General features: G+C 41.6%; 1 protein-coding gene across 2 annotated transcripts; it reads right to left on the reverse strand.

The window, feature by feature from the left end:
* Positions 1 to 394: 394 nt before the first annotated feature.
* Positions 395 to 9,671, reverse strand: LOC112540935 (uncharacterized). Of its 2 annotated transcripts, XR_015793981.1 has the most exons (6): positions 9,171 to 9,671; positions 8,419 to 8,482; positions 8,291 to 8,316; positions 3,941 to 4,020; positions 2,851 to 2,942; positions 395 to 1,876 (listed from the first exon to the last, which is right to left on the reverse strand). XR_015793981.1 is itself a non-coding variant. In XM_025168221.2 (5 exons), exons 1-5 carry the CDS (start codon positions 9,251 to 9,253, stop codon positions 1,788 to 1,790), a joined length of 342 nt encoding a protein of 113 aa, XP_025023989.1. In that variant the 5' UTR covers positions 9,254 to 9,671; the 3' UTR covers positions 395 to 1,787. The 2 variants fall into 2 exon arrangements, 1 of the variants encoding a protein (XP_025023989.1); XM_025168221.2 differs by lacking the exon at positions 2,851 to 2,942.
* Positions 9,672 to 13,102: the final 3,431 nt, after the last annotated feature.

Raw genomic sequence — 13,102 nt, forward strand, 5'->3', positions numbered from 1 at the left:
CTTATTACACTTTTTTTGTAATACTGGACCCCCAGAATAATGTCCTGAAAGTAATAAAAGTCATTTTCAATGAGGTCAATATATTTTAATATATTCCTATCCAATGTGTATTTCAGTATAGTCCTTCCCATTTTGGAATATACTTAAAACTGGAAAGAGATTATAAGGACTTTATACTAGTCCCTGAATTAGATGACCCTAAGATCATTCTAAGTAGGCTGTGATTAATAATATCTATTGTACTGTTTAATACTATATGCAGGATTTCTAACTTGTTCCATTCATCAAATAATTCCCCAGAACCAAAGATTGTAATGATCAAGTGTTTTATTTGCTTATTACCATTTTTCAATTCAAATAATTTAATTGCAATATTAAAAATGAATTACTAGAAACCAAATTACTTTATTTACTACAACTCTTTTAAACAATATACATCTGAACATTACATAAAAAATTGTTCTGTGGTTATGGTTATCTGATACAAATGTAGAAATAATAATGTCAAATGTCAACAGATCTGGGAAAAGCATCTAAATACTTTTGTATAATTGTGGGGAAGAATGAACTCAGCACCTGGAGTAAGCAGTCATTTTTTTCTTCCTGGAATCCAGAGTTTTGGTGCTGCCTTAATTGGAGAGTTTGTTTTATAAAAAGGGAACTGAAAGCAAGAATGTGGGTGTCGAGGAAAAGAGAGAAGCCCACAGTATTGATCTCCAGAAAAACTCTAAGTGAAGCCATCATTTATCAGTGTTATGTGTGCAAAACAATTGAGCAAGAACATTTTGGATAGCTCCATCTAGTTCTTAATTTGCATTTATGTGGAAGAGGGAACTCAGCACCTGGAGTTAGCAGGCAGTTCTTTTTCCTGGCATCCAGTTTTGGTGCTGCCTGGGAAGGAGAGTTAAACCACCCCACCATCACCTTCATTGGAAGCCCTGCCCTCTCCTGTTTTATAAAAAGCCCCACCCTCTCCAACTGGGGAGAGCTGGGAAGGAGAAACTCCAGCCCAAAGGCAAGCACCTGAGCAGTAGTCTTCAGACAGCAAGAGAAAACTTCAGTTCTTGGAGCTGCAAGACTGCTGCAAGGCAGAGCTAAGAGAGGGGGAGGAAAAGAGTCTGATCAGAGTCTGCAAACCCAAGCAAGCCTGCAAACCAAACCAAGCTGCCCAAAATGGTCTTGCTCAATTGTTTTGCACAAATAACACTGATAAACAATGGTTTCATTCTAGAGATCATTGGAGATCAACACTATGGGACTCCTCCTTTGAAATAGGAGAGGCAGATTTTAGTTTTTGAGATGGAGGGAGGTTACTCTTTAAAAGTAACCTTTTTTTTTTAAGAACTTTCTTCTCCATCTTTCTTTTTTCATTCTTTGAACTTCCACCAACAGGTAAGGAAGGGTATGGCAGAGATGGTAGTGCATGTATGTCGCTCAAGCTTAAAATTCCTGGAGGTTTGGTGGACATAGAGTTCCTGCAAGGTGCTCAGGGCAGCTTTGATGATGAATGTATAGGTGCTGCAGAATTTTTGTGGCCCTCACACTGTTGGCAGGTGCATTTTGGAATGTCTCTTTCTTGCCCATCATGTCTAGAATTCTGGAAATCTGCATTCAACTTCACTTGTCAACAACCTGAACCATCAAGTGGCCTTGCCTCTTTTGTTTGGTGTAATTCTTTCTAGGAGTAACACGATGGTTAGCAATGAGAGTGGAATAAACAGTCTCCCTCGTCCGTTCTCTTAAGATGCTTAGGTGCTGTAACTTTTCCATTTCCACAAGATGAGGGACTAGGCTGTCAAGCGAAGCATTAAGTGGTGGGTTTCCATAAATTTTACTTGAGCCAGAGGGTCTTTCTGTACCAGGTTTCCTGAAGTCTCTGAAAAGAAAATGAAAGAAGCTAAAATTGTAAATTGTGTTCATTACATCGTACCTCTCATGAAAAGGCACCAGCAACTCTGTATAAAAAACTACATTTGCAACTGAAGTCCATGTGAAAATCTGAAATAAGGGTTTGTATTTCCATCAAATTAAGGCTTGATGCAAATATTGGAAGGATGGCAATGCATTGCCCCCATCCAGATTATAGCAAGCGTCCTTCAACAAGGATAATCAAGGCAGTCTCTGGCCCATGCCCTGATCTGAATCCTGAGCAAAGAAGGACCAGGGTGTGTCTCAACCACGTTTCAATAACCTTCCCTAAAAAGGGGACGTTAGAGACAGGTTGTATGGTTCTTCAATACAGACAAATTCAGGAAGGGCCTCTTTAGGAGGCGGTTAGCACGGCCTGTTTCAAAACTCCTGGCACTATTCTTCCCAAGTCAGACATCGATCAGCTAGATTCAATCAGGAACACTTTCCCCAGGTCCTGAGCCAGGAGGGGCACGAATCAAGGATACAAGTGACCGACAGCACATGCAGAGCACCTCATCTACTTTATCAGAGTTCACAGGTCAGAAGAACTCTGAGTTAGATTCACCTTTTCTCTTTCTCTGCCAGTGCTCTAGCATCTTTTCTACAACTTCATCTCCTGCAGGTCTTTGGTAAAGCATTGAGCCAACTGGGATCAACTAAGAGGTGGAGACCACTTGGGAGGAATTGCATGAATCACCCAGGACACTTCCTGCTGACAGCATGTAACCAGCACAAAGGGAATCGCTGCACATTTGCCCAGAAAATCCTAAGGGCCCATAGGAGACCATGTAGACACAGAAACCACCTGGGCTGCCCCTTCCTAATCAGGCTATTTGCCCTGTGGAGATCTTGGGGGGCCAATTTCATTGGGACTAGGAAGCGATCTGACCTCAGCAAAGGCCATATAGAAAGGCCCCCATATTTAAGCTCCCTACATACCTGCTGTGCAAGAAAAATTAGGTCCAAAATGCGCGTTATGTCCACTGTCACCAATGGAGACCCTGAGCTCTCAAATTCTGCTTAGAATGGCCCTGAAAGCATAGAAATTTAAATCACTCCACATGGGGACCCTTAAGGTTGTTATTAATTATTAACTATTGCTATTCATAGTAAATTCACGTTAATTAATAGGGCTTATAAAAATCCAAATGAAGCCATTCCCAGATAGTTTTCTTGGCAAGCAGACATCTCAACATCTACAATAATTTTCCTCTTCCACAATTAGTTTTTCAAATGTATTTTTTATAAACACCGACTTATACGCTGATGCTTTGCACTTCTGCACATGTCAATCCACTGAGCAACATGCTTTCCCAAGGGTGTTTTAAAATGAGCTTAATGCTTTTAACCAATCTGTTCTAGGCGTAATGGGATCGTTAGCAGACAGAGTGGAATAAACAGCCGCCCTCGTCCGTTCTCTTAGGATGGCTAGCTGCTGTAACCTTTCCATCTCCACGAGACGAGGGACTAGGTTGTCAAGCGAAGCATTAAGTGGTGGGTTTCCAGGAACTGGAAAATGAAAGAAGCTAAAATTGTAAATTGTGATCAGGACATCGTGCCTCTTAGGAAAAGGCATCAGCAACCCTGTATAAAAAACTACATATGAAGCCATTCCCACAGATACTTTCCTTGGCAAGCAGACGCATCTCAATGTCTACAATACTTTTCCTCTTCCACAATTAGTTTTTCAAATTTTTTTTTTAAACACCGACTTATATGTTGGTGCTTTGCACTTCTGCACATGCCAGTGCACCGAGCAAGATACTTTCCAAAGGGTGTTTTAAAATGAGCTCAATGCTTTTAACCAAGCAAAGCAGGAAATACACTTTTTTCATGCCTAGACAAAGAGCAAAGAATGAAGCTGAGAAGCAAGAACCGCAACAGTGCAGGGAGAGTACAGTGTTACCCTAAGTTGGTTCTGGTCACTTCATTTTTAGTAATGAAGACGTTGAGAGGTGCCAGTGGCTTGCTTGTGCTCTTCTTCTGTTAAATTTCTTTTTTTAAAAAAACACCCAATATATTTTTTTACCTGCTGACAGGATTACTGCCTTGATTACGTGGATAGTTTGAAGAATGGAACTGCCCTTGGTTGCCGCTGTTTGAATTGAGCTGAAAGATGCAAAACAGTTTTAACCAAAATTCTATTGATATGTAGCTTGGAAAAATCACTGAAATTAAGCATAACTAAATTGTAAAATAAAAAGAGTTTTGCAAACTTAGACTACCTGTGCTGGCCTAGAAGGTTTTGGCATGTTGACATCTGCCAACTGTTCCACTGCAGATGTACAGCGGCCCTGTAAGAGAGCTGAGCCCCTGTAATATTTCTGAAGCAAGACACGCACTATAAAATTCAGCCACTATTTGGAGCTCCGTGTTTGACCTCAAAGCTACACGCAGATCCACATGTTGGCCTAAGAAATTCCACAGATGTGCAACTCATACTTAACAATTGTACAGTTCCTTGAAAGAAAAATTGGGGCTTCCCCACATGCTTTACCTTTAAAAAGTAGAGGTCCTCTGAGAGGAAACTGTGTTTTTCCTGTCTCATCTCCCTTAGGATAATATGTCAAATTCAAGATAGTTTTCCTTCCAGAAAGTACATGCTATCCTTTTTCAAATGATGTTATGTGATTTTGGAATTCAGTAAAATAACCTTTCTGGCAAGACTTGAGGCAGATTATATCCAAAAGGAGACACACGTAAGAATCAAAGAGAAAGGATGACTGTCCAGGGATCTCATCCCAGTTTGTCTGAAATAATGTTTCAGAAGGTGGTGAAGGTCTTCTGTTTTTGGTTGGCCTTTGACAAAGAAACCTGTTGCGTTTATCTAACCATTCTTTTAACATTTGAACTACTGAATGGCTTTTTCTGCCCTGTTTCCTTCTGTAATTCTATGTTTTTATTTGTGTTGTAAAATGCTAGAACTTCATAAAGAAGAGGTGGGCCAACTTTGGCTGAGGCTGCCTTAATCTGTGTTGCAGGGGTAAGGGTCACTCTTGGCATCACAGTAAAGTGTATGGTTGGGGCCATGACACAAACATAGGTGGCACAAGGATGTTCTGTGTGTTTTCCCAGTTTTGGGTTTAAGTTTGGGGAAATTACTTAAAAAAAAACAACTATGTTAAATCTGTTTTAGGCTTATACTCGTTGTATTGTCTGTTCCTTGACTCAGAATGGTGTGAAACTGCCAGTAATTTTCAGCAGTGGTAGTCAGATAAAGTTGTGGGGGCTACAAAATGGGCTCAGGCCTAGCGTTAAAGCTTCCAGTTCCCCACCCTTCCTATGGAGGTTGGGAGGGTATAAATCTTTAAGACAAATATGAATAAATAAAAGATTCCTTATTTATTTATTTGATCAATTTGTATGGCTGCCCATCTCAACAAGTGACTCTGGGAGGTAAACAATATTAAAATATGTTAAAAACAATTCCAACTACAAATATAAAAATTAAAATACACAGAAGCCAAAGAAGGTATCACAATCAACAGTTGCTAACAAATCAAGAGACAGGTCCCTTCACACACTCAGGGACCCAGGCCCAGGCCCAGAACCAGGTCTTTAGGACCTTACCAATAGCAGGGTAAGGGCCATCCAAATCTCTGGAGGAAGAACGTTTCATAGGGCAGGCGCTACGGCAGAAAAGAAACGCCTTCAGGGCCCTGCCAACCGGCATTCCTTAGATGATGGGACCCAGAGCATGTCCGTCCTGCCAGTCCAAAATCAGATGGGTAGAAGCAATCGGGAAGAGATGATTCCTCACAGAACCAGGTCCCAAGCCATGAAGGGCTTTCAAGATGAAAACCAGCACCTTGAAGTGCACCTGGAAGCACCCTGGCAACCAACACAGCTCACAAAACAATGATGTTACATGCACCAAGTAACAAGTGCCATTTACTATCCACGCAGCTGCATTCTGCACCAGCTGAAGCTTCCAAATGCACTTCAAGGGCAGCCCCATGTAGAGCACATTGCAGTAGTCCAGATGAAAGGTCACAATGGGATGAGTGACAGTGAGCAGGGCTTCCCAGTCCAGGAACGGACCCAACTGCTGCAAAACCCAAAGGTATGCAAAGGCCCTCCTACCCACAACCAGGAGGAGAGAGCCATGAGTTTAGAAGGACCCCCAGATCATGCACCAGATCGGTCTGAGGTGGTACCACCCCATCCAGAACCAAAGATGAAAGATCCCTAGCACCAGAAGCTTCAAACACCCCATCCAGGCCCCCACAGCCTCCAGGCACTCAGAGGGCATCACTCAGGAAGCTGGGTAGAAAAGTGGGTATCATCAGCATATTGATGATACCTCACTCCAAACCATCAGATGACCTCACCCAGTGGCCTCATGGAGTTGTTAAATGGGGGGAGAAGACCGAGTCCTATAGCACCCTACAAACTAAGGGCCGTGGTCTGGACCTCTTCCCTCCTATCAATAACAATTGGAACTGGGTAGGAAGGAGGAGAACCAGCACAACACAGAGCCGGTCAGAAGAATACCATGATCAATGTTACTGAAAGTTATTGAGAGGTCAAGAAGGGCAAGGATGGATGTACTACCCCCATCCCACTCCCGCTGGAGGTATCCAAGACTGTGGTCAATTATGTCTCAATCCCATACCCTGGCCTGAATTCCAACTGAAAGGGGTCCAAATAATCCGTTTCATGTAGAGTCCTTTGATGTTGCAGTGCAACCATCTGCTCCACAACCTTCCCTAAAAAGGTAAGGTTGGAAACTGGATGAAAACTGTCCAGACTAGTTGGGTTGAGCTATGGCCCCTTGAGAAGGGGGGACACCACTACCTCATTAAGAGCTGGCAGGACCACCCTCCCCCTTCAGGAGGAATTAATCACCACCTGAACCCAATTGCACACCCCCTCCTGGACAGCCTTGATGAACCAGGAGGGGCATGGATCTAATATGGAGGCAGCCGATCTAAACATCTGCAAGAACCTTCTCCACTTCCTCAGGATTGACTATTGCTAAATCATTTATTGTTTAAACTATTTATGCTAAAGAAGTTATTTTATTTACACATATTATTTTTAGCCTCCTGAGGTCTTTATGAACCCTATTAAACTTTGAACCAAGTTTAGCAAGTTCTTGCTAAAATCAAGCCAGAATAAAATCTGATAGAATACAGAAGTTGATGGCAACTAGTGATTCATTTAACTAAGACTCAAAACTAATTACTAATATATGTGGTGTTCACAGGCTACCAAATTTTGAAAATCCTCTTCTAGAACATCTATGGAGAAGATTCCATTAATGGGTTATCCATGTAATTCACTGGGGACAGTGAGCTTAGGTACATATCGCTGACCCCATTTGCTAAAACACTCTTGATATCTGCAGTTTTCAGCTTTATGTACTTCAGGCACACATATTTTATTAGCATCCCATGAGTACAGATTTCATTTAACCAGTTTGGCCTAAGAGAAATACTCAGTGAAAAGTTCTAAGTGTAATCATTGTGTGGCATTCAGAGAACAGTCTAATGATGGTTAAGCTGTGCTGTATTTCAATAAAAGGAAGCAAAAATGAAGAAAAAGAAAATACTTTTGTGGGTTTAGCAAAACAATTGCTACAATTGTCCAAACTACAATCATTACCTATTTACCACTAAAAGTAAAGGGGACCACATAGTCCTGTATAGTCTTGTAGATGCTGGCCCTGAATCAACACACTAGTCATCCTAACTGCTGTCCGAACAGAAGTTTCTTACTAGAATATTGAGGTGGAATATAAGATCTAGAACAGCTTAGCAGAACCTTATTACCAAATACTAAAGTAATCCTATCCATAAAGCAGAAGGCTCCAACCAGAGAATGTTTTGATTGTTCTCAAGTATGGATTCTAACCAGCTGGCCAGAAATTAGGATAAAAAGAAGTGTGAGTCCTTCCATCCTCTTCCAAAGCTGCCCTTTGCTCTAAATTCCAAACAGGAGTGGGAGGCATAAAAGGCTTAGATTACATTGAACTCGGACTTCCTCCTGCCTACCTCCACCCTCACCCCGCCTCTTGGGAGTTTTCCAGCCTTTCCAAGAGTTGGCCTCAAAGGCTGGCACACAGGCCAAAGGGGCCATATAATATGGGAGTCCTTCAAAGGGGGAACTGACACACTCCATGGCTCCAGAGACCCAAGAAGAGGACGTTGGCTTCCAAATAAACCTGCATGGGACTATACTGTATGGTGGAGAAGTAAAAGTCTAATCCATTTTGTGGTTGGACTGGAAAAACAAGATAGAGAGATTTTAAAGTTACACTGAAGTGAAGTCAGCTCACACCTGAATAATGTATGCAATACTTCTTTTGAAAGAAGAACAATGACCATTTAGCACAGGCTGCTATAAAAATTATGAAAGGAGTTATATTTTCTCTTACCTTGGACAGTGTACGTGAAGCCATACCTGCAAAAGACCACAAGGTTAGCTTTACTTATGTAAATTGTTTTATAATTTCTAAACATAAAGAATATCTGCGCTTGATCTCACCTCCTGTGGCAAGCTCACCTTCTGGTGGATGAAGTTTCTGTTCAGAAGCATGGTCAGTGTCCTGCCTGTAGACATATGGCGCCTGTAATTATATTCATGTTTAGTTTCACTAAGTGCAAAGAAATAAAAGTGTACATTTTTACTTGAATCCTTTTAGTAATGCTTTTATTATTGTATGCCATCCAGAGCTGTCATGGAGTTCAGGATGCCTATCATAGACTGTAGGAGTTGGAAGGATCTTTAGAGGCCATCTAGTCCACTTTCCTATTGAGTGCAAGAATTCACCCACTCATTCCAGACTGACATGCGGCCATCCACACTGTTTGGAACCTCCTGGGAAGGGAAGTTCACTACTATTTTTCCACTGAATCTTCATGCTGGTCTTTGACTGTAATAAAGGAAGATTTGATTGATCTTCATCTGCATTACTACTGTGCCGTCCCCTTTTCCCCAGCCTGATCCCTACCTATTTTCATCCCACCTCAGTCAAGCTACTTGATGCACCTGACGCAGTGAGCTGTTGCTCATGAAAACTTACGCCTTGTCATAAAAAAGTCAGTCTCAAAAGGTGATATTTCTGATTTTTAACTGTTCTGGGCAAACTGTTCCACTATTGAACCGGTTTTTTTTTAAATCAACACAATTCTATTTAAAAAAATATTTAAAAAATTTTTTTTAAATAAAATTATACATTTTTAGTTGTATATTTTTAGTAATGGTTTTATTATTGTATGCCACCCAGGTTGTCATGGAGTTCAGTACTCCCTTACCTTGGGAAGTTTCTGGAATTTCCGACCGTTTGTTTCTCAGGAGGAGGAGGAGGGGGCGCAGACTCCCCACCCATTGAGTGCATGCCGGAGCAAGAGGCGGCAGGGCGACGGTTCGGTGAACTTCTCGCGCCTCAGCCTCAGTCTTCAGGGCGCTTTGCGGGCCGCCCGTCGCCATGGGAACAGCTCAGGTGCCGCCGCAGCTCTCGAGGACCCTCGAGGTGCTCAAGGGTGAGGCGGCCGGCGGTTTCCTTCCCCTGGCGCTGCTTTTCCCCGCGCCCCTCGGGTCCCTTCTAGCCCCTTTCCTATTTCTGTTCCTGATGGGGGCACAACCCCCCACCCATCGAGTGCATGCCGGGGCAGGAGGCGGCGGGGTGACGCTTCGGTTACCGCCTCGCGCCTCAGCCTCGGCCTTAAGGGCGCTTTACGGGCCGCCCGTCGCCATGGGAACAGTTCAGGCGCCGCCGGAGCTCTCGAGGACTCTTGAGCTGCTGAGGGGTGAGGCGGGCGGCGGTTTCCTTCCCCTGGCGCCGCTTTTCCCCGCGCCCCTCGGGTCCCTTCTGGCCCCTTTCCTATTTCTGTTCCTGATGGGCCGCTGTTGGCGTCTCTCGGGAAGAATGAGCAACGGGGAGGGAAAGATTCTCGGCCGAGGCAGCCCCGCTCTGGCTCTGTGAAATACTCCCCTCGCTCGGCTGGCTAGGTGATACTGAAGAAAAGCGTAAATGGCCTCCTGAAAGGATCATACGGGGTACCGACGCGAGCAAAGCCTGTGGGGACTGTTTGGTGAGAGGTATGATTTATTAATATTTATTTATGAGTAGCATTAGTATTGTTATTTAGCAATTTTAAAAGGTAGCAATTGCAGGGTCCTATAGGTGCCTGTAGCTTTGGGGAGCATGTCTGCTTTCCCAGGGAAGACTGTAGCCCTCAAAATCTGTGCCATAACCTTTGGGGGGAGAGGGCATGGTTTCCTTGCTTTTAGCTGCAACAGAGTAAGCTCACGCTACTCTTTCGGAAGCTATGCAAGACTGACACCCTGTACAGATATATCCTTTTTTCTCATTCCCTCTCCTCCCAACCCCCTTTGTTTTTTAAATCAAAAGAAAGACTTTGCAGACTGTTTTATGAACCTTCAGTTGGCCTCCTAAGGGATTCCCCACAGCAAATACTTGAATAGATTGCTTGCTGTTTATTTTTATTTACAAGTGAAATACTAATCTGAGGATGTGTCCCAAAAAAGTTTGGACTGGGTGCCTGTACTCTTTTCTCTACCCCATTCCAGCTGAGGAGAAGGGAGAGGCTGACACCAGGAGAGTGCTTACACTTGTTAAGAAAAAAAGTGCAAAATTGCAGCTTGCTGCTTGTCATGTCTACATAGGCCAAATTACACATGATGTAATCACAGCTTGATTTGAATTTTATCCTTCACTGCCGCTAACATTTCAGTTTCAGTTCTGCTTGGGTAAGAAAAGCACAGCATGATGCAACAAACTTCAGACATCAGATATATAAGCTGTTTGTAGATATACAAGCATATATTGTACTTGCATTCCTAGCCTGTTTAGGGGATTAGTGGCAATTCTGAGGTACCCTGGAGCCACAAATTTTTATTTTTAAGATTAACAGCACACTTACATAAAGCTTACATAATAGTGTTACTATTCAGCAAATTTAAAATTTATACAATAAAACATGGGTGAACCACTTTAGTATGAAATTTACTCAGTTTTCTCTGAGAATAATAGCTTGAACTTAAAGCAGGAGCCAAGGATAGACCATATTCTATCTTCTTCTGATCTTTTTCATCTGTGGTCCGGTTGATCTTATTGTCCACAGGTTTACCCCTTTGTGGAAAAACATTCAACAGTTGCTAGAGAAAGAGGTTTCTGCTTTGCTGCCATTGTGAGGATCTGTTGTAATATCTGTTGATAGTGAGCCCACTGAGTCTCTGCAACAGCTTTGCATTTGATAATGTTCATGTGTCATCAGCCACCAGGCGGTTGACTCAAACTACAAGATGTAGTCACAATATTCTTTATCCCACATTTTTTCCAGCGGAAAGCAAGTTGGACTAGAGAAAGAGAACAAAATAGCTCTTTCTTCTATAGTCCTTTTCCAGATCAGTATAATTTGACCATACGTTTAAAAAAAAAAAAAGCTGTGGAGATCAGGAGAGAAGGCCAGGTTTCAAGACGAAAAGGTTGATCGCACAGCAATGAGTTGAGATGATTAAGCTAATTCAGAGGGTTGTCCGCTCTCTTTCTAAATAGGTGAACGCTTTTTTTTAGCTGCTTCTCCGCCTCCCCAAAAGCTTGTTTGATCCAGCTTGATAGGGTGGCATACACATCCAATAAGTCAATCTGAAAACGTTTCCATCACTCCCAAAATGTGTATTGCTGATTAAACTTCTGTATAGAAGATTGGTTCTGTAGATATGATCTGATAAAAGGGTTAGGAGCTGGGCCAGTATAAAATAGATTCATCAATGTACCAGGAAGATACATTGCGTAGGCTCGTGCCTATGCTGTTCCGTAAGTATTAGAAAAATCAATCTCATCATACTGGATTATAGTCAGTAATAACTCAGCTGGATGGAAAGTAGCAGGACCCTCATTCCATTTCTGAGTGATGCGCAACAGTTTTGGACTTCCAATTGCTTTAAATCAGTAACGGTGAAAAGGCTCTGCCCACCCTCTAAAATAAACTCTTGAGATAAAGACAAATGAAAGACTTGAGGGCGGGCAGGATTTTTTGTACCTGACTGTTTTTGGAAACAAATTCCTAAACTTAGCCTTTTTAAAGTATTTATTTAGTGCTGTATTTATCCCACCTTTTCCCTGGACCTCATGGTGATGTGAAGGGAGGTCACAAACTCCCCAGTCTGAGTCCTACCATTTTCCCTCTCGGTTGCACTGACTCTCAGTGCATGTTCTCTGTTTTTTACATCAGCCATATTTCAACCTGCCTTCAGTTGATAGACTTCTCAATTATAAAGGTATCAAGTCTACCTATTGCTATTATTAATATAAAGTAGCATTTCCATTTCAAGAGCCCATATGATAATCCAAAGGCATATCTAGTAAACCTGAATTTAACAGGTAGAATGGAGGGTAACCTTGTCTATTGTTTTCAAATATCTGCTCAATAAGAAAGTATGACATTTGTATTGATATCATTGTGCAAATGACATGAATTTCATAATTTGTATCAGTTTACACCACTTGTATCATGCTGTTGTTGTAAATTACGTTAATTCGGCATAAATGACATAAATATACCATAATTTAATGTAAATTTAGGTGTCACATCTGAACTACGTTGGATGCAATAAACCTGCTTACTTTGGGAGGAATGTCTGGATAGAAATTTTGTCTGTGGCATCGAAAATATGTTAAACTAGATCAAGGTTTTACTGTATGTACAATGTAATATTGGTTTCAGTGTACCTTTTATTCGTATGACCTATTTTATTACAAATTCTGGGCTTTTTTATAAATAGATTGTAAAATTAGGCTTAAAAGGGTATTTGCTTTTGTACATTGCATGTACAAAGTACAATATAACAGTGAATTCAGAAAGACTGACATTTTATTAACCCCAGTTGTCATGCAACCTTGAATGTAAATTTTTTTTTATATGTCATAATAAGATCCTATTCTTTATAAAGGAAAAAGCTTATACTTAAGCTTGGAGCAAATTCTATATGAAAACAGACTTGCAGCAAATAATAAAAGCAGATTTAAAATATCATATGACATTTGAGAATTGCTAGTAAACTTCAGATTTTCTACATAGTTTTTATTAGTGATAAGCACTAATTTAATCTAAGACACAAAAGTTACACGTACATGTTCATAATCAATCCATTTTCTTCTACTTAAAGCCATGTTCCATAGTTTTCTCTTTGTCCTTTTGGATTCTAATCCATTTAAGGA

This window comes from Python bivittatus, unplaced genomic scaffold (assembly GCF_059951505.1).
Source record: "Python bivittatus isolate LINGU-HERP-01145 unplaced genomic scaffold, Pbiv_v1 ctg000840_np1212, whole genome shotgun sequence".
Classification (NCBI taxonomy): domain Eukaryota; kingdom Metazoa; phylum Chordata; class Lepidosauria; order Squamata; family Pythonidae; genus Python; species Python bivittatus.

Coding starts and splice junctions, on each gene's coding strand:
- LOC112540935 (XM_025168221.2), bottom strand. CDS start 9,253: ATGCACTCAATGGGTGGGGAGTCTGCGCCCCCTCCTCCTCCTCCTGAG. Junction 8,483..9,170: donor AATTCCAGAAACTTCCCAAG/GTAAGGGAGTAC, acceptor ATATAATTACAG/GCGCCATATGTCTACAGGCA. Junction 8,317..8,418: donor GAAACTTCATCCACCAGAAG/GTGAGCTTGCCA, acceptor GGTCTTTTGCAG/GTATGGCTTCACGTACACTG.